The sequence below is a fragment of the Coregonus lavaretus genome (assembly GCF_964263955.1).
Source record: "Coregonus lavaretus genome assembly, chromosome: 29".
NCBI lineage: Eukaryota > Metazoa > Chordata > Actinopteri > Salmoniformes > Salmonidae > Coregonus > Coregonus lavaretus.
Window position 1 is genome coordinate 36,170,331 of NC_140016.1, and position 21,674 is coordinate 36,192,004.

The 21,674-nt window shown below is 42.9% G+C and overlaps 1 protein-coding gene across 1 annotated transcript in view; it reads right to left on the minus strand.

Moving 5' to 3' along the window:
• diaph2 (diaphanous-related formin 2) overlaps positions 1 to 16,552 on the minus strand; it is a 643,868-nt gene extending 627,316 nt beyond the window's left edge. Inside the window, exons 1-2 of the mRNA XM_084147077.1 lie at positions 16,527 to 16,552; positions 15,492 to 15,875 (exon numbers count right to left, since the gene is read on the minus strand). Coding sequence (XP_084003203.1) covers positions 15,492 to 15,575 — 84 coding nt within the window. The 5' untranslated portion in view covers positions 15,576 to 15,875; positions 16,527 to 16,552. The remainder of the gene's footprint in view (positions 1 to 15,491; positions 15,876 to 16,526) is intronic.
• Positions 16,553 to 21,674: the final 5,122 nt, after the last annotated feature.

The window sequence follows — 21,674 nt, forward strand, 5'->3', positions numbered from 1 at the left end:
TGCACCATTATTTTTTACATCATATAACCATATACAATTGCAGTATCACATGTCTTAGAGAGATGGACTGTGCCATCCCTGTGGTCTCCGCAATGGATTAGTCCACTGAGACAGGCGTGGAATCAGACAGGTGTCTTGTGCACAATAAAAAATAAATAATTACTTGCGACTGCTTGACTAAAGAAATCTCGGTAGACCAACAGCCTATCGACCAAACAATCGACCGTGTAGGGATGACTAAACGGGGTCATCCCTACACGTGATCGATGGCTTTGTCCATTCATACAGTCATTGGGAGAGAGAGAGAGAGAGACGGACGCACACGTGTGTGTGTGTGTGTGTGTGTGTGTGTGTGTGTGTGTGTGTGTGTGTGTGAGTGTGTGTGAGAGAGAGAGAGTGAGAGAGAGACATTTAACACAAGAGAAAGAGAAAGAGAGAGAGAGAGAGAGAGAGAGAGAGAGAGCCTTGACTAATCAATTAAGGTCATTGATTAGTTAGGAACTCCCTTCACCTGGTTGTCTAGGTCTTAATTTGACAGGTCATGAAAGGAAATAAAAACCAGCAGACACAGCTTTCCATGGAATGAGTTTGACTCGTGCTCTAAGGAGTAATACTACTACTAGCCTGGTCCCAGATCTGTCATTCGACCATGGGAATTGCCTATACAGCACAAACAGATCTGGGTCCAGGCTATAAGATCTGGGTCCAGGCTATAAGACTACTGTACCAGAGGGAGACAGAGTCAGTCTCTGAGGAGTAATACTACTGGATCAGAGGGAGAAGAAGGGGGAGCTATGTGTATAGGAACAGAGAGCTACACTGGTCCCAGAAAGCTGCAGTTACTTATCATCAGGGCTCTATTATTTGAGGCCAGTTTCTTTTCTCCAGCTGGCCAAGGTAATGTTATGAGATTGGCGGTGTGTGTTGGACAAAAGTTGAAATCATCCCTTGCTTGTGGAGGTGTCTGGGTCAAAAAGTGAAACAACTAAATACCATTGACCAGGACCCAGTTTCCCAAAAGCATTTCCTAAAAGCATGCTTTTGGGAAACCGGGCCCTGGTTCATTACAAGGCTTTGATGAGAAAGTGAGTATGTAATGTGGGGTGTTCTCTCAAACACACATGTAGGCCTATTATTGTGCTGACCGTGACTTTCCATTTTCCAATGAAGCATTTCTTAGCGTAGCTAGAGAGGTTTCCACGGTGCAGTAGTGAATGAGAAGATTGGCCTACTTCATTACTCAGTATTACATAAGAGCTGTTATAGACTTATATCAAATTAGTGTTATTTCCATTTCCTTTTTTCTATACTCTGCCCGTATAACCAGTACAGAGTCATCTTAGAGATGTGATTGAGAAAATGTCTAGATAAGGCCCAACATTACTCAATATTACATAATGAGCTATTATAGACTGTAATGACAGTGTTATTTCCATAGTTCAAATTAGTTCAAGTTTTATTTATTTATTACACTCATATAGCAGTCAATACAAACTTAAATCCATGAGCATACAACCTATTAATGGATAAGAGCAACAAAATAAAAACACGTAAATCAATAATGTCCTGCGGTCTTAAAGTGACTCATTAATCAATGAGCTGAAATATGGAATCGGTGACCTCATGTCCCATTCGGTTCTACCTCTAATGTAGCCTACTGTAGGCTTATATTGACTACACTAGGGATAGGTCCCTTATAGCCTAGGGAGTCATCTTAAACGTTAGACTGTAGTGAGTGAGGGAAATGTATAGATCAGGACCAAGGCTTGTAAATAGTGCCAGAGCACCCTTAACACTCTTCCCCTCCCACGTTTCATGAAACCCTCCACTGTTTCCCTGTGGGAGAGCACTATTGCCAAGTCTATAGGATTCTGCAGGATGAATGAGCACCATCACTCAAAACTTGTAACAGCATTATATAGGTATGTGGCTGTATGAGACGTGCACAATGTATACTGAACAAAAATATAAATGTAACATGCAACAATTTATAAGCTCTTATCCAGAGCGGCTTACAGTTTTAGTGCATACATTATTTTAATTGTTTTCATACTGGCCCCCCGTGGGAATCGAACCCACAACCCTGGCGTTGCAAACGCCATGCTCTACCAACTGAGCTACCTCCCTGCCGGCCATTCCCTCCCCTACCCTGGACGACGCTGAGCCAATTGTGCGCCGCCCCATTGGTCTCCCGGTTGCGGCCGGCTACAGCAGAGCCTGGATTCGAACCAGGATCTCTAGTGGCACAGCTAGCACTGCAATGCAGTGCCTTAGACCACTGCGCCACTCGGGAGAAGGAAATAAATTCATTAGGACCTAATCTATGGATTTCACATGACTGGGCAGGGGCCCACCCACTTGACAGCCAGGCCCACCCACTGAGACATCTGTGATATTGTGTTGTGTGACAAAACTGCACATTTTAAAGTGGCCTTTTATTGTCCCCAGCACAAGGTGCACCTGTGCACCTCATGCTGTGTAATCAGCTTCTTGATATGCCACATCTGTCAGGTGAATGGATTATCTTGGCAAAGGAGAAATGCTCACTAACAGGGATGTAAACACATTTGTGCACAATATTTGAGAGACATAAGCTTTTTGTGCGTATGCAACATTTCTGGGATTTTTTGGGGGGGCTCATGAAACATGGGGAACATGCCATGTTTGTATTGTGTATGTAAAGTGTGTATCCTAATGTAAAGTGTTTATTTTGAATACAGCAGTACTGTGTGTCTAAGACAATTTCCCCCTTGGGACCTTAAAGACAAGTTGATACTTTTCTATCATTCAGGTTTGTAAAAGGTTGCCTTCAAATCCAACTCACATTTTGAGTTAATATTTTTTGTGTTCTCACCAGTGGTGTTAATGTAATACCAACGGGAGTGAGATTCAGACTTACTATGTTGAAAAGTGGTGACTGAGTAAGAAACCAGGCATTACCATGTTCAGGTCCAGCTGCTAAGAGCGTGGAGAGGCGTACTCAATGCCATGTGTGTCTAAGTTGCAAAGTCACAGACAAATGCACACACTGCAGAGACTGCAGAGTCTCTCATACACTGCCACACACACACACAAAAACGCGCACTAGGCTTGGGCAGTATACCGTATATATCGTACACCGGGGTATTTGGAAATAGTCACGGGAGGATTTTACAATACTGTCAATACCATTGAAACTTACGTTATTTTAAATGAATTTTAATATTTGTAGCTAACTTTTAAGTAAAAACCTGCAGTCAACTTGTGCAATAAAGTGCATTCGGACAGCATTCAGACCCCTTCCCTTTTTCCACATTTTGTTACGTTACAGCCTTATTCTAAAATGTATTAAAAAAATAAAAATCCTCATGAATCTACACACAATACCCCATAACGCCAAAGTGAAAACAAGTGTTTACATAAGTATTCAGACCCTTTGCTATGAGATTAGAAATTGAGCTCAGGTGCATCCTGTTTCCATTGATCATCCTTGAGATGTTTCTACAACTTGATTGGAGTCCACCTGTGATAAATTCAATTCATTGGACATGATTTGGAAAGGCACACACCTGTCTATATAAGGTCCAACAGTTGACAGTACATGTCAGTGCAAAAACCAAGCCATGAGGTCGAAGGAATTGTCCGTAGAACTCAGAGAGAGGACTGTGTCGAGGCACAGATCTGAGGAAGGGTACCAAAAATGTCTGCAGCATTGAAGGTCCCCAAGAACACAGTGGCCATCATTCTTAAATGGAAGAAGTTTGGTACCACCAAGACTCTTCCTCGAGCTGACCGCACGGCCAAACTGAGCAATCGGGTGAGAAAGGCTTTGGTCTGAGAGGTGACCATGAACCCGATGGTCACTCTGACAGAGCTCCAGAGTTACTCTGTGGAGATGGGAGAACCTTCCAGAAGGACAGCCATCTCTGCAGCACTCCACCTATCAGGCCTTTATGGTACAGTGGCCAGATGGAAGCCACTCCTCAGTAAAAGACACATGACAGCCAGCTTGGAGTTTGCCAAAAGGCACCTAAAGGACTCTCAGACCATGAGAAACAAGATTCTCTGGTCTGATGAAACCAAGATTGAATTCTTTAACCTGAATGCCAAGTGTCACCTCTGGAGGAAACCTGTCACCATCCCTACGGTGAAGCATGGTAGTCAGGATTGAAGGAAAGATGAACGGAGCAAAGTACAGAGAGATCCTTGATGAAAACCTGCTCCAGAGAGCTCAGAACTGCAGACTGGGGCGAAGGTTCACCTTCCAACAGGACAACGACCCTAAGCACACAGCCAAGACAACGCAGGAGTGGCTTCCTTGAGTGGCCCAGCCAGAGCCCGGAACTGAACCTGATCGAACATCTCTGGAGAGACCTGAAAATAGCTGTGCAGCGACGTTCCCCATCCAACCTGACAGAGCTTGAGAGGATCTGCAGAGAAGAATGGGAGAAACGCCCAAAATACAGGTGTGCCAAGCTTGTAGCGTCATACCCAAGAAGACTCAAGGCTGTAATCGCTGCCAAAGGTGCTTCAACAAAATACTGTTTAAAAGGTCTGAATACTTATGTAAATGTGATATTTCCGGGGTTTTTTTTATAATACATTTGAAATAAATTCTAAAAACCTGTTTTTGCTTTGGCATTAAGGGGTATTGTGCGTAGATTTTAGAATAAGGCTGTAACGTAACAAAATGTGGAAAAAGTAAAGGGGTCTGAATACTTTCCGAATGCACTGCACGTTAGGAGATAAAGAAGATTGCATTCTTCATTTCACCTGTCACATCATTTTTCGTTATGAAGCTTACCGGTAGTCCCCAGTCACATGGCATTTGTTTACAAGCACACAACGACGAGAGATCGGAGACTTGTGAGTCACTCACTGTTGTGCAGCATAACTTTATGAGCTGGGATGTCTGTCCTGCAAATACTTTAAGACTGTATATGGGATTGCACTCGTTAGCATTTATTTAGCATTCTCTATGGGATTTTACATGTACTTGTTAGCATTGCTAACCTTCGGATTACAAAGGCTCAGTCGGGTTTGAAAATAGCGCCCATTGTGTTCAGTGCGGGTATTACTGAATATCCCGGTATGACACAAGGTCGGTATGAAGGTATAACAATCTGGATACCGCCCAAGCCTAAAGTGCACACAAACAAACATGTGCACACAGGCACACACACACACACACACACACACAGGCCACAAAGATGTAAGTGAAGAAAGCCTCTCTCTTAGAACAAACAAATCTGCCATACACATCAATCAAATAATGGAGCTCTGTCCATTTCCAACTGCCTAAATTACACCTGGGCCTGGGGCAGGGTTAACTCAATTGTTAAAGGTTTAAACTTACAATGAGGTATCACTTGTTTAATTTTCACCCCTTATAAGATATAAAATAACCTCAAAAAGGATAGTAGTGTGAGGTTTAGTCAAAAAAAGCTCTTAGCTTTAGTTGAAAGCTCAAGTGCCTTTAAATGGGCAGGAATCTGTGGCGCGTCGGTTATTTCAGGAAAGCGGTCATGCTGTTTACATTTTCCTAAAACAGCAACTATTGAAAAGGGGAAGCACACAATGACCAGCGGTGCTCTGATTTAAATGGCTTTTCTTTGGATGATCTGACCACGTGACCAGGGGCGAGCACAGCACTGCCCTCAGGTTAGGCTAGCTAGTTTTTTTCCAGGATTTAAACAGTTATTTCTAAACCGTGCTCCCTGCCGGTTAGCTTCATAGATAGACTACTATGAAAGCATCTGGGGTTTGTCTGAAAGGAAAGGGGTGGGAAATATATTTGTGTATATGGAGACCTTAAAGCTTAGACACACTGGTAGGATTGTCAAACGTTTGCCTGCCGACAGTACTTCCCTCTAAGCCGCACACCTCCTCCAGAACTGCCGCGCAGAAGAAATGCCAGGCCGCGCAGAGACGTAACACATTGGACTTAACTGAGTTCGCCCCATTAGTTTGAACTATATACAGTGCATTCAGAAAGTATTCAGACCCATTCCCTTTTTCCACATTTTGTTACATTACAGCCTTATTCTAAAATGGATTAAATAAATACAAATCCTCAATCTACACACAATACTGCATAATGACAAAGCGAAAACAGGTTGAGAAATGTTTGCACATTTATTACAAATAAAAAACGGATACCTTATTTACATAAGTATTCAGACCCTATGAGACTTGAAATTGAGCTCAGGTGCATCCTGTTACCATTGATCATCCTTGAGTTGTTTCTACAACTTGATTGGAGTCCACCTGTGGTAAATTCAATTCATTGGACATGATTTGGAAAGGCACACACCGGTCTATATACAAAGCAAAAACTTGTTTTTAGAAATCTTGGCAAATGTATTAAAAATACAAAACTGAAAAATCACATTTACATAAGTATTCAGACCCTTTACTCAGTACTTTGTTGAAGCAACTTTGGCAGCGATTACAGCCTTGAGTCTTCTTGGGTATGACGCTACAAACTTGGCACACCTTTATTTGGGGAGTTTCTCCCATTCTTCTCTGCAGATCCTCTCAAGCTCTGTCAGGTTGGATGGGGAGCATCGCTGCACAGCTATTTTCAGGTCTCTCCAGAGATGTTCGATCGGGTTGAAGTCCGGGCTCTGGCTGGGCCACTCAAAGAGATTCAGAGACTTGTCCCGAAGCCACTCCTGCGTTGTCTTGGCTGTATGCTTAGGGTCGTTGTCCTGGTTCCATCAGACCAGAGAATCTTGTTTCTCATGGTCTGAGAGTCCTTTAGGTGCGTTTTGGAAAACTCCAAGCGGCCTGTCATGTGCCTTTTACAGAGGAGCGGCTTCCGTCTGGCCACTCTACCATAAAGGCTGGATTGGTGAAGTGCTGCAGAGATGGTTGTCCTTCTGGAAGGTTCTCCAATCTCCACAGAGGAACTCTGGAGCTCTGTCAGAGTGACCATCGGGTTCTTGGTTACCTCCCTGACCAAGGCCCTTCTCTCCAATTGCTCAGTTTGGCCGGGTGGCCAACTCCAGGAAGAGCCTTGTTGGTTCCAAACTTCTTCCATTAAAGAATGATGGAGGCCACTGTTTTTGGGGACCATCAATGCTGCAGAAACTTTTGGGTACCCTTCCCCAGATCTGTGCCTCGACACAATCCTGTCTCTGAGCTGTATTTGATGTGCAGAAGACAGTCATCAACACCCTCCACAAGTAGGGAAAGCCTCAAAAGATCATTGCTAAAGAAGCTGGCTGTTCACAGAGTGCTGTATCCAAGCATATTCATGGAAAGTCGAGTGGAAGGAAGAAGCGTGGTGGGAAAAGGTGCACAAGCAACAGGGATAACCGGAGCCTTGAGAGGATTGTCAAGCAAAGGCCATTCAAAAATGTGTGGGAGGCAGGAGTCAGTGCATCAAGAGCCACCACGCACAGACGTATCCAGGAAATGGGCTACAACTGTCGCATTCCTCGTGTCAAGCCACTCCTGAACCAGAGGCAACGTCAGAAGCGTCTTACCTGGGCTAAGGAGAAAAATAACTGGTCTGTCGCTCAGTGGTCCAAAGTCCTCTTTTCAGATGAAAGTACATTTTGCATTTCATTTGGCAATCAAGGTCCCAGAGTCTGGAGGAAGAGTGGAGAGGCACAGAATCCAAGTTGCTTGAAGTCCAGTGTGAAGTTTCCACAGTCAGTGATGATTTGGGGAGCCATGTCATCTTCTGGTGTTGGTCCACTGTGTTTCATAAAGTCCAAAGTCAACTCAGCCGTCTACCAGGAAATGTTAGAGCACTTCATGCTTCCATCTGCTGACAAGCTTTATGGAGATGCTGATTTCATTTTCCAGCAGGACTTGGCACCTGCCCACACTGCCAAAGGTACCAATACCTGGTTCAATGACCATGGGATTACTGTGCTTGATTGGCCAGCAAACTCACCTGATCTGAACCCCATAGAGAATTTATGGGGTATTGTCAAGAGGAAGATGAGAGACACAAGACCCAACAATGCAGACGAGCTGAAGGCCGCTATCGAAGCAACCTGGGCTTCCATAACACCTCAGTAGTGCCACAGGCTGATCGACACCATGCCACGCCGCATAGATGCAGTGATTCATGCAAAAGGAGCCCCAACCAAGTACTGACTGCATGTAGAAGAACATACTTTTTAGAAGGCCGACATGTCTGTATTAAATTTCCTTTTTTCACTGGTCTTATGTCATATTCTAATTTTTTGAGATACTGAATTTGGGGTTTTCATGAGCTGTAAGCCGTAATCATCAAGATTAAAACAAATACAGCCTTGAACTATTTCACTTTTTGTGTAATTAATCCACAATATATATGAGTTTCAATTTGTCAATTTAATTATTGAAATTACTTAACTTTTCCACAATATTCTAATTTATTGAGCTGCACCTGTATATCTGACAGGGTGATGTCAGAGCAGAAGGAGACGTTTCTTCCACAGCCGGCGTGACTAAAGCATTCTTCACCACTTCCTCTCTCCCACTTCCTGAGTGGCATGAAAAACTAATGTGGTCTGTTTCCTGCTGTTCTCTTCTCACACAGACCCTCCCTGTCCACATTGGAGGACCAGGCCACCAGGGACACCATACAAAATCACAGTTACATATGTAAATATAATAATAATAATAATAATAATAATAATAATAAAATGTAAAATGACATATAGCAGTATCAGATAGAATAATTGATATCTACATCTATCAGCCAAGTTAGTTTTACCACAACAGTAACACCACAGCACAACTGCCAGAGTCATTGACATGTAGGCATCCACTACTATTGATATGGTAGGCTCCTGTATACAGTAAGAACTAGGCCTAGACCTTGTACTGTTGTGTTATGTCACTCTGCGGTGGCCATAGCATGTTAGCTGTGTTTGAACTAGGCCTATTCTTTCTTCCAGTATTTTTTTTATGGAAGTATCACGCCCCACCTTCACATATGCTAGCTGTGACCTGATGTGCACCCTAAAGCCCCCAAAAACGTGCCAAAATTTGAATCACTGAGGTATAACAATCCCTCCCTCTATGTGTGTGTAAAGAGTGACAGTTATTAGCCTGATGTCTGCCACCATTCACAGCATGGTTGAGCCAGCACCCCCCCCCCCCCCCCCCCCACACACACACACACACAGACAGACACATTGAACTCTGTGTGACCTTTGAGATACTGATCTACACTAATCATTTTGCTATATTTAAAAGAGAGCATTGGTGAAAAGGAGCATGGCATTCTAGCCATATGGCAGTCATACGCCTATACTGTCGCCTGATATGAAAGTTCACATACGGTACGCTAGTGTGGTTATAACGTAAGATGTTGTTTACTTGGCATGGAGACAAGTTTTACGCCTACATTCTGGATTTCAATCTTCAGCCTGAGAAACTTTAGCTAGTAGTCCCAACAGAATTCCAGAACATGAACGGAAACCATGTAACCACAACAGCGAAAATAATATAGAAATGTAATCTCATCCAAAATATTTCATTTAGGCAAATTATACACTATTTTGTTCTCCAATGCTTTAAGCAGCTGTTTAAAATGATGTCTCTCCACATTCGCTCAGTTGCTATCATCAACCCCGTAGAATCAATGTTTGTGAATCATTGAAAACTAGCTAGGTCTCTATGACCCCTTTGCAGCAATACATATCAGCAACTTTCAGTTTCCCATTGAGAAGAACCGGAGAGAACTCATAGTACAAAACCATTGATCTGCAAATAAGCATGTCGTCATCTTTCATTCACATGAACGCTTGACCTAAGTGCAGTGCTGAGGCATGATGCTGGGTCCACTTCACACATACAACTGATCCATTCACACCTACACATTGAAACCATTAACATCGTGAATCAAGGGGTCCAGGAACCCTCCACAATGACAGTCTATTATTCCACCCATCCAATCTATTATGTCACTTGTCTATTTATCATAAATACCTTGGCATGGAACTAGCTAGGGTATTTATGCAACACGTTAGGACATAACTTCATATACATTTTATGTGTGCAAGTCTAATCATTAATATAATCTATGACATATGGGCTAGGCCAGTGTTCCCCAAATCCAGTCCTCGAGTGGAATTGTTGTAACAATTCCAATTCACATGCATATAAATTACACACTTGTAAACGTGAAATAGGATTAAAAATAAAATAGAAAAATGTAAGCCCTCAAAGAGTTGAATCAGTTGCGTTTGTCTGGGGCTACAACTAAAATGTGTGCTGTTGGAGGTACACGAGGACTGGAGTTGGGAAACTGGGCTAGGCTACAGTATGTATTTGACAAATCAACCAATTCCAGATTTGGAGGAGAATAAGTTCCAAAAAATTTCCCGGTATTGTACAATCATGTCATCAGTCATACCACCTAAATGGCTTCACACATGAAGTCAGAGAGCAGTCTGAAAACATGTCAGTATGTCAATATGATTATTATGCTGACGTCTTTTGAGAGCTGCTCTATTCATAGATATTTATGACTACTACACACTGAAATGTAGACTAAATACATTTCTCTGCCTCTCAGTTAATTAAATTGGCCTTAACTAATTGTACACCTAACTGAAACAATTGTTCACTTAAGTTAACTGAATCAAAATGTTTCTTTGAGATTCACTTACATTAAACGAGCATGTACTCAATTTCACTAAGACAGTATAACCCACATAATCCTCCAGTTATCAAGGTCTCTCTCTCTCCCTCTCATATATATATATATATATATATATATATATATACATACTTTGATAACCGCAAACATGGGGGAACTCATACATCACATTCGTGACAGACAACCTGATAAAAGTGGCCTTAACCTTACAATCACCTGAGGTGTTGTCCTTGGCTGTTATTTTGTGTCCACATCACAAACCACAACCCAGATAGTGTTGTTGTGACGTTATCCTGCCCGGTGACTCAATAAACAAACACATATTTTAAAAGTTTGTCTCCTCACAAGAGTCGCTTTCAACAGGTCAGACTGAGCCTTTCGCTGAAGTCTAAAGGATACCCACGCTAAAGGGAATCCTACTGCCCTGCCACCACAACTCTCAGCGTTGCTGCTTTGAAGTGACAACCTCCACCTCTAATCCAGCTTTAAAAAGAGACATATCACAGTCCCTAAATTCTGGCCTCGATCCACACACATTCCCACTGATCACAGACAATCTCTGAATCTCTTCTCTGGAAGAAATCAAGGGTGGGAAAGTCAGGGAAAGTGTTGAGAAATGTTTTGGATGACATTATAGGCGTGTATATATAAGCCTGCGTGCATCTAGGCATGCATGTGCGAAGAGGGGGAGAAAAAAGGAGGGAAAAACTAAAAGTCAGATGAAGGCTCCACCCAGAGATGAATGATTACTTCCTCCCTCCACTCTCAGGCCATCTGGGTTAGCAAGAGCCAGAGCACTCAGAGCACAGGCCTGCATCTCTTTGCCTTGGCTGCGCTGTTGAGGATTGGGCAACAACAGTGAACATGCCTGGCCCTGAGACCTCTTAAGGATTGAGTAGCTCACAGTGAGCTCACCGAATGAGAGAGTCCTGGGATGACATCAGCATTCAGCAAGGCAGCAGTGAGGCAGCACCCAAGAATACTAAAGGCCGGGCTGTGGAGTCAACGAAGGGAAGGCATTGGCTGGGCAACTGGAGGACATCTAAGAGTTACATGGTGGTGTTGTAACGCTCTACGTTTCCACAACGTTTAAATACCACATGAACAGCACCCTCTAGGGCAGGGTTCTTCAATTCCGGTCCTGGAGGGCCAAAACACCTCTGTTTTTCATCCTCTCCTTCTAATCAGGGGCTAATTCAGACCTGGGACACCAGGTGAGTGCAATTAACTACCAGGTAGAAATAAAAAACAGAAGTGTTTCGGCCCTCCAGGACCGGAATTGAAGAACCCTGCTCTAGGGAGACCCTGGGGGTTCTAGTCCTACTACGTCATTACAGTCCACAAAACACTGGGGTTTTCTGCTGGCTAGAAATCACAGCCATTCTCTTTACGTTAGTTAACTCTGCTGGAGCACATACCAGAGATTACAAGTTTTGGGCCTCCAGCATTGCACCCCATTCCAACCCCTCCCCACTGTGAGGTAGCCTGCAACCCAAGAGCTAGAGGAATTATTTCTTTGTTTTATTTGTACTTCTCGTCACGGTCATTCTAGGAATGAGAATTGCCAGGGACCTCGTGATACAATATCACGATACTTAGGTGCCGATACGATATGTATTCCGATTCTCACGATTCTATATGTATTGCGATTCGGTACTGTGATTTTTTTGTGATTCGATTGCTCACCATATGTCTGCTGCAGAGGGACAAGAGAGAGCCATGAGAAAACAAGTTTTGATCAGTCATGGAAATAAAAGTGCTGAAAACAAATTGGCTCCCTATTTAAAAAAGAAGAAAACTAGCTATGAAGGAAAAATATGGTGGTTTTGGTACAGGTACAGCCAACTAGCGCAAAAATAATATTGCAATATTGTCAAAGCGATGCGATACTAAATATATCATCAAAAATAATATCCTGATATGTAACGATCAATTTCTTCCCCCATCACTACGTAATTCCCTGTACACAGGGCTCTGTGTGGCTGCTCCTGTACTCTAGAGTCTTAACCGGAGGCAACAAGAGGTTTGCAATTGCAGAAGCCCAATGGAGAAGCTCACCAACGGACAGATTCTCCCAGACCCAAGAGCCCCACTGCATCAAGACAGAAGAGTCCCGACCATCGCAGCCAGGACATAGTTGAGTAATTGGCTCAGCAATAATTGGAAGGATATATTTGGTCAACAAAGCCATAAAGTCGGCCAGATAGCCATCCTGCTCTTTAATGTTAGGCTAAACAGATCATCTTCTTTCCCTTAGTGGTGGCCAAGGTTAGGGAATTGTCCTGGATAACTCATCATCTCCCTTGATCCACAGATTAACTGAATGAACTCGCTGTCATACTAGACTTAACTACTTAACATGCTGGCCTTGTACAGGAACCTTTCACAGGTTACACTACAGTAGGTCAGTGATAGGAAATGGAGCAGTGTCAAGACACGTGATCAGCTCAACTGTAGGCCTACATCCTGACTTTTGCTCAAGGAGCTTACAAACAGCAGGGCAAGAACCGTCCACTGTACCACAGTTGATTGACAACTCCGGTGGCACAGAAAGCCCTGTGGCGGCAAGTGGCAAAAGTTCAACTTTGTTTGATTCAAGCGGCAGAGGCAAATACCCGGCGTGTTCCCATGTACAATTTCCGCTTTCCCTCCCCTAGCGTTTCTGCCACTGTTTGTAACCTGCTTCTTTCACAGCCTGTTTCCCCCAGGGAGAGTGGAGCTGACATTATGATGACCACACTGAAGAGAGACCACATCCCTTCAGTGTTGTAATTAAGACAAGGGAAAAGTCCACTTTAAATAGATCCTGTGAGTGTCCTACATACACTGGTGACTAATCATTACTGAACATGGCTTCATTTTGAAGTAAACTTTGTTCAAGTTAATCACAGGAAATTCAGTCAAAGTAGTTTGTGAAATACGAATAATTATGTATTCCCCACTGATTTAAATTCCAGGCAAGAGATGAGGCACACTGTGCAGTAATAGCTCAACTGACATTTGAGACCCTACGATCACACAGTGTCAAAACAATACACCTCCTATATCAACCAGTGTGTGGGTAACTAAACAACACTACACTGTACCAGACAATTTATTAGGTACACCACCCTGTTCACGAAAATGGTTCGCTCCTACAGACAGTGAGTCACGTGGCCATGGCTTGCGAGATAAAGCAGGCAGACAGGCGTCGAGGCATTCAGTTACTGTTCGATTGAACGTTACAATGGGCAAAACGAGTGTGCGCCGGTTCCAGTATCTCAGAAACGGACGGCCTCCTCGGCTTTTCACGCACAACAGTGTCTAGGGTTTACCGAGAATGGTGCGACAAAAAAAAACAACATCCAGTAAGCGGCAGTCCTGTGGGGAGCGAAAACAGTTAGTTGATGAGAGGTCGAAGGCGGCAGGTAGCTTAGTGGTTAAGAGCGTTGTGCCAGTAACCGAAAGGTCGCTGGTTCTAATCCCCGAGCCGACTAGGTGAAAAATCTGTCGATGTGCCCTTGAGCAAGGCACTTAACCCTAATTGCTCCTGTAAGTCGCTCTGGATAAGAGCGTCTGCTAAATGACAAAAAATGTAAATGTAAAAAATGAGAATGGCAAGAATCGTGCAAGCTAACAGGCGGGCCACAAACAGGCAAATAACAACGCAGTACAACAGTGGTGTGCAGAACGGCATCTCAGAACGCACAACTCGTCGATCCTTGTCACGGATGGGCTATCGCAGCAGACGACCACACCGGGTTCCACTCCTATCAGCTAAAAACAAAAAGAAGCGGCTCCAGTGGGCACGCGATCACCAACACTGGACAATTGAGGAGTGGAAAAACATAGCCTGGTCCGACGAATCCTGGTTGCTGTTGCGTCATGCTGATGGCAGAGTCAGGATTTGGCGTAAGCAGCATGAGTCCATGGCCCCATCCTGGCTGGTGGTGATGGTGTGGGGCTTGTTTTCCCCACACCATGTACCTAATAAACTGGACACTGAGTGTATATCAACCAGTGTGTGGGTAACTAAACAACGCTAGACACTGTATCAGACTAGGCTGATAGGGAGACTCCACAGCTGAATTTAAGAATGAAATAAAGTATGTTAGATACAAGCTATCAGTTATTATCAACAAGTAACTTAGCTGCCTAGCCTTTGCACTGTTGCTTGTTCATGTCATAGCGCTGATACTCTGCAAACCACAAGGACTTGTTCTGCCCTCAGGGTCAGCAAGTTGCTGAACTTTCTACTTTATCTCTCTGCAACAGGAATGCTTTGAGGTTCAAACTATCTACTGTAATGGAGACAATTTCAAAGGCCTCAGGTTGTACTTGCAGGAAGGACTTTGATCAAAAAGCATACAAATGCTCAGGGTTTTCAAAAGTAACTTGAGTGAAATACGAGCATCCATCTAGGCTCAAATGTGACTATTACATTAAATAGTAGTACGATTCCCATTTGTGGATGTCAGCCCATCAATAGCTATTTTTAAGCGTGTCTTGCACCACAGGGATGCAGTGAATGACATGTGATGTAGTCAACTCCCCAGGTTTACTAGAGAGTGAGCAGTGGGGTTGGTTCATAAACTGCTGGGATGGATTGACTTTAACACCATGGTTTAACATTGAGGTGACTGATTAAAAAGGTCTAATGCACAACAGTAAAACTGTGAATGGGGCATGCTCATAAATTCATTTCCATGGCTTTCAACACAGGACTTGTGAGTTGTAAAGCTGATTCACTCATAAGTAGCATGTGAAAACTAGGTAACAATTTACCTAATTTGGGCAAAATTACATTATATTGCAATGGGAAGTCTGTATATCAGTTAACCCTTGAATGTCAAATAACAGGGCGGACTGTTCAGTTTAATTTTTCAAAGGAAGTTGGCTATTGCATAACTCAGAAAATACCTACCAGTTTTTTGTTTTTGCTTTCATCCTCTTTTTCTTTCTTTTTATTAGGTTTATTAGGATCCTCTCCACCACTTGCTTGATCCATTTTGAGATTTAGTTGCTATAAAGACTTCAGAAGACTGCTCAAAAGTAAACTCCACCACTCTTGTGACCACTTTCAAAAACACCAGAGTTAGGTTTCCTCAAAACCCATGCCATTCAAATTGGCTTAAAATAAAAATGTCGGTTAAAAGTATTCCAAATAACGGTCCGTTTGTTCTTTACAATTGTATCCAGCTGAGAAGTAAAAGACTTGACGAAGAAGGGTGTGGTAGGGTAGCCCTGTATACGTCCAGATGTCCCTTTATCACAGTAGCAACGGTCTCAGTCCAAACCGCAGAGAAATCTGTCTCAAAAAGAACAAATTATATTTTAGAATGTCAGTGTCAATCGTTCTTAGCTGTAGTGCATAAATGTTTATCTAAAATCACTGTACCGCTCCATGTTGACACCTGCTTTCAGGAATAACCTAATTATTATGCAGGTACCTTTGCTGTGAATAGCTTACATCATAATACTGTACAGCAATGTGTTAAAACAGCCAGTCAACGGTTTGTTTTAAGAAGAAACAAAATGTTGCCATTTACTAGCGTGGAATACAGTTAAATAAATGCATTACTGTTACACAAAACAAACTTAGTAGCTGACAACGTAGCATGGGATAGTAACAACCCAATACAAATGTAGCACTGTTACCATGGTTATATGGAGAGTTTACACTGTCAAGACACATTGTAACATACAACATTACCGCCAACAATTATATTATATAAATGAAATGTATTTGAAATATCAAACAGTTTATTGGATAGGAAAACCACCGTTGCTGTCTAAGCGCTTACTTTAGAAATGCATTACAAAACGGGAAGCAAATACATTTTATTTTACCTGAATAGCTTCAATAAACTTAATTGACTTTGTGCAATAGCTTTGTATACAACGTAACAATTAAATAAATCTGTCAAATAAAATTGACAAAATCCCATCCCAAGCTTACCATTTCAACCAAACATGAGAGCCAGGCCCATTGTAGTTCTGCTCACCGAACATTCCGATTCGCCCACGAGCCATGTGAGGAAGCAGGGATTCCATCAGCCATTGGTCACATCAGCGATCACTCGAGGGGTCGGGTTGCTGGCGTCGACGAGGACGAGGCTGTTGTTGTAACGGAGAGGTCAGACTGATTTCACAGCGACTGGATAGGGTTTAATCATAAAAGGCTGGTAGCGGATATAAAGAAATCCAGCATGCGAGCGCGTGCATGTACGTTTCTGTTCATTGTGGCGTGTTTGTGAGAGAGAGATAGCGCCAGAGCGCGAACCGAACACAATAGGCAACTTATATTTGATATAGCAAAACGACAAATGGAGGAAAATAAATAAATATTGTAGACTGATCCAATATAAATCATAAACTCTACTCCACTAACTCGAATTTTTATTTGTATTACATAATTTGGGTTCGCAGACTATAGCTGGATTTGCATGTTTGATTGCATAGTCACATTAGATATTTAATATTTCAAAGTCTGAGTCCAGTTAGACTTAGTTTGTCCCATGACAGGACATTTTAAAGCATCGCCATCATGCATGGTCTGCCTTACAGGAATACAGTTACTGGAGCAGAAAACTGTCCCACACAACAGCCACAGACTGCAGGTGCCATTTTCCCACAGACATCTATTGATGTGCCATTCTGAATCATCCAGTCATTGATTTACAACAGAGTACACACACGATGGAAGTAAATTGATGCAATGTGGCCATTACTTTGAGATGTGTTAACATGTATTGGAAATGCATGTACATTTAAATAGGGGGCACAAATCAACATAAGACAAAAATAAATGTGGATACACATTTGCACAATTTTGCAGATGTTATCGGAGGTGCAGCGAAATGTTTATGTTTCTAGCTCCAACAACGCAGCAAAAAACACAATCCAAAAGAAGGGACAAAAACGAACAAGAAATTAAGAGATATCAGCATGAGCAATGTCAAGAGTCCAGAATATAAATAAATATGTATGTGAATGGTGTGTATAGACATTATGGGCAGTATATGAATAGAAAATGTGTGTACAGCAGTAGTTATATACAGTAGGATGAGCCATGACTAGAATACAGTATATACAGTGGTAAAACAGTATGTAAACATTATGAAAGTGACCAGTGTTCAATGACTATGTACATAGGGCAGCCGTCTCGAAGGTGCAGGGTAACGTACCAGGTGGTAGCCGGCTAGTGATAGTGTCTAAGGTTCAAGGCAGTGTACTGGGCAGAGACTTGCTAGTGATGACTATTTAACAGTCTGATGGCCTGGAGATAAACAGCTTCTATCAGTTTCGGTCACAGCTTTGATGCAGCTGTACGTTCTCCACCTTCTAGATGGTAGTGGCTTGGGTGGCTTTGATGATCTTCTTGGCCTTCCTGTGACACTGGGTGCTGTAGGGTGCTGATGTCCTGGAGGGTAGACATGTTGTAAGTACGTCAATCAAAATACAACACAGGCAAATATATACTCACGTTGGCACTATGTATTCTATTCACAAAATGTGTGGTGGTCCCTTTTTGAAGAACTGTACAAGAGCCACTGTAGGCCCACTGCTGTGATCCAGTGCCACTGGATCACCACCTCAAGCTGAACCCTGGCAAGACGGAGCTGCTCTTCCTCCCGGGGAAGGACTGCCCATTCCATGATCTCGCCATCACGGTTGACAACTCCGTTGTGTCCTCCTCCCAGAGTGCGAAGAGCCTTGGCGTGACCCTGGACAACACCCTGTCGTTCTCCGCTAACATCAAGGCGGTGACCCGATCCTGCAGGTTCATGCTCTACAACATTCGGAGAGTACGACCCTGCCTTACACAGGAAGCGGCACAGGTCCTAATCCAGGCACTTGTCATCTCCCGTCTGGATTACTGCAACTCGCTGTTGGCTGGGCTCCCTGCCTGTGCCATTAAACCCCTACAACTCATCCAGAATGCCGCAGCCCGTCTGGTGTTCAACCTTCCCAAGTTCTCTCACGTCACCCCCCTCCTCCTCACACTCCACTGGCTTCCAGTTGAAGCTCGCATCCGTTACAAGACCATGGTGCTTGCCTATGGAGCAGTGAGGGAAACGGCACCTCCGTACCTTCAGGCTCTGATCAGTCCCTACACCCAGGCGAGGGCATTGCGTTCATCCACCTCTGGCCTGCTGGCTCCCCTTCCTCTGCGGAAGCATAGTTCCCGCTCAGCCCAGTCAAAGCTGTTCGCTGCTCTGGCACCCCAATGGTGGAACAAGCTCCCTCACGACGCCAGGACAGCGGAGTCACTCACCACCTTCCGGAGACATTTGAAACCCCACCTCTTTAAGGAACACCTGGGATAGGATAAAGTAATCCTTCTACCCCCCACCCCCAAAAAAAAAAAAAAAAAAAAAAAAATTGTATAATTGTAAAGTGGTTACCCCACTGGCTATAGGGTGAATGCACCAATTTGTAGTCGCTCTGGATAAGAGCGTCTGCTAAATGATGTAAATGTGCCCTTGAGCAAGGCACTTAACCCTAATTGCTCCTGTAAGTCGCTCTGGATAAGAGCGTCTGCTAAATGACTAAAATGTAAAATGTAATGTAAATGTAGAATGAGTGCCCTGGTGTTCACCAGTATTTCTTTATTTGGCATGCAGAGAGCACCATCTGGATATTCTTGGTGTGATAAGCTTGCTCTGTTTGTACACCAGGGTCTTGTTCAGTGGGTAGAAAACATTTTGACATAGTGAAACAAGGAGGGAACCACCTGATTCTATCCAATAAGAAGAATGATTAAAGAAGACTGACTTATTGAACACATCCCAGGGTTGACGGTCCAGTTCTCCCGCCTGAATCCAGGGGCAGGACTTGGGCAGCAAGCTACCAACCCGCCCTAGCTGTTGCTGTCCCAGCTGTTAGCCTGTGTGGGTGGGGACAACACCATCACTAGCAGATAGGCAGACACTCTGCGGTGGGTGAAAGATCAGACTCCCATTGTTTAGAAAGAGAGTGAGTGTACAGTAAGCTCATTATCACATTTAATTGCTTATAAGCCTTTGTTTTTGTTGGTGTTGTCAGGGATTTTTTCCAATAGCTAGCATAGACTGATCACATAGACAGCTCTCCCACTTTCAAGTTTCTTTAAAGTGGCACTCCAGTCTTTTCACCTCATTTGACACCCGATTTACTTAAAAAAGGCACATCTCAATAGGTGGTCCAGTAAAAAAAAAACTGGAGGACATCTTTAAGGATGTGTACTTGTGCTTCATTTAAATTAAATACACATTGTGTATGTTAAGTAGTAGGCCTAAATAGACCAGAAATGTAATGCAGTGAGCTTATCCAATAATTAATCTGTGTGCTGGCGTGTAAGCATGAGTTAAGCTAAAGAAGGATAAAGATTAGACTGTGTACACAATGTATCAAACACTTGTCGGTATTGCTAATTGGTTATTGAGTGTTTACCACTCCCAGTTTGAAAAAAAAAGGATAGACGAAGTGGATTTGCCCATGTCTCTTCAGTAACTATGTTTATAATGAGAAAGGAATCTAATTGCTACGCCCTGAATTTATTTAAAAACGTAAAAATAGAAAGTAACTACCATTCACTGTGAGCACTGAGCAGCACTATAGACGTGATCCAAGTACCACTTTTTAGAGGGTAATTACCCACCAAGCGGGTTAACCCTATTGGCACATGTGTAGGGTGTCTGCCTTTCATGCCAGCAACCCAGGTTCACTTCCCTGTCCCTCTGTTCACTACATTGTTGTCAGAAGTGGGATGGATCCAAGAGGCCATCGGAATGCACGGCCGGACATGTGAGGGGGCCGCGATAGGTCGAAGCACAAATACGTGCCTTCCTGTTCAGAGGGGGCAGTGTAGCGATCCTAATTATATGAGCCACATTACAATTCCCACCAAGTGGGTTAACCTTTCATGCCAGCAACCCAGGTTTACTTCCCTGTTACTCTGTTCACTACAATAGAGAAACATTTCTTGTATTCAAATTTTAAATAAAGCTTAGTTGAAACCAGGATTTTGGCTAACTGTTAAAGCATGCCCTTTCCAAAGTCCTTGGCTGAAACAACTACCATTCTCTGTGTGAGCAGCCATATGGACCTGCTCCAAGTAGTATTTCCAAGACTGCCAGGATGGGACAGAGTGTTCTGAATGAATGGAGCACAGACACTACTGGATCTCCTGTCACTCAACGTCCTGACCGTGGAAGATGAATGACCCCCTGCCTGTGTCCAGTTGTCCACTTAACCTCCAGGCTTCTTTGAAGACACCTCTGTCTGTCTAGAGTTCAGCCAGGCTGCTAATCACACACTGGGGCATGGAATGGGTCAGTAGTCTAGTATGGTTATACTGTATGTTGTATGCAGATTAAGTGTATGTTTGCATTTGCCTAGTATATTTAGTTTAGTAGTCTAAGTGTGTGTACTGTATACAGAACCAATAAATAGAGAGTCAGTGTTAATTATGCACTGGTCAGAATACAGTGCCTCTAGGACTTTTGGGGGGACTTTCCACATTTTGTTGTGTTACAACCTGGAATCAAAATCAATTTAATTAATAGGTTTTTTTTGTCATTGTTCTACACAAAAATCCATGTGTCAAAGTGAAGACTAAATTCTAGAAAATGTTACAAATTATTTCAAAATGAAAAACTGAAATGTACTGGTTAGCTAAATATGCAGCATTCACTTAGTCCAAATGATTTAGTGTTACAACCTGGAATTAAAATGGATTTAATTGGGATTTTTTTGTGTGACTGTTCTACACAAGTAATCCATAATAAATTAGAAGTGAAAAGAAAATGCTATACATTTTTACAAATGAATAAAATCTCCTGGTTAGATAAATATTTGCCCCAAGTCAATAATTGTAACATCAAGATATTACTTTTTGTCATATCAACTTTGATTTAGCCTGTGATCAGACAATGTACAGTTAAAATGAAATACGAATTGAAAATGAAAGAAAGAGTGGACTAGACACTCTGAAATTCAGAGACTTTTAAACAGGAACACAACATTTCTTTAGTGGACAATCAATGGTTGCGTGTTTCTCTAGAATACATCCTCTCCTTTTCACACATAAAGACATTCCCTGTAAGTATCTACTGTAGTATAA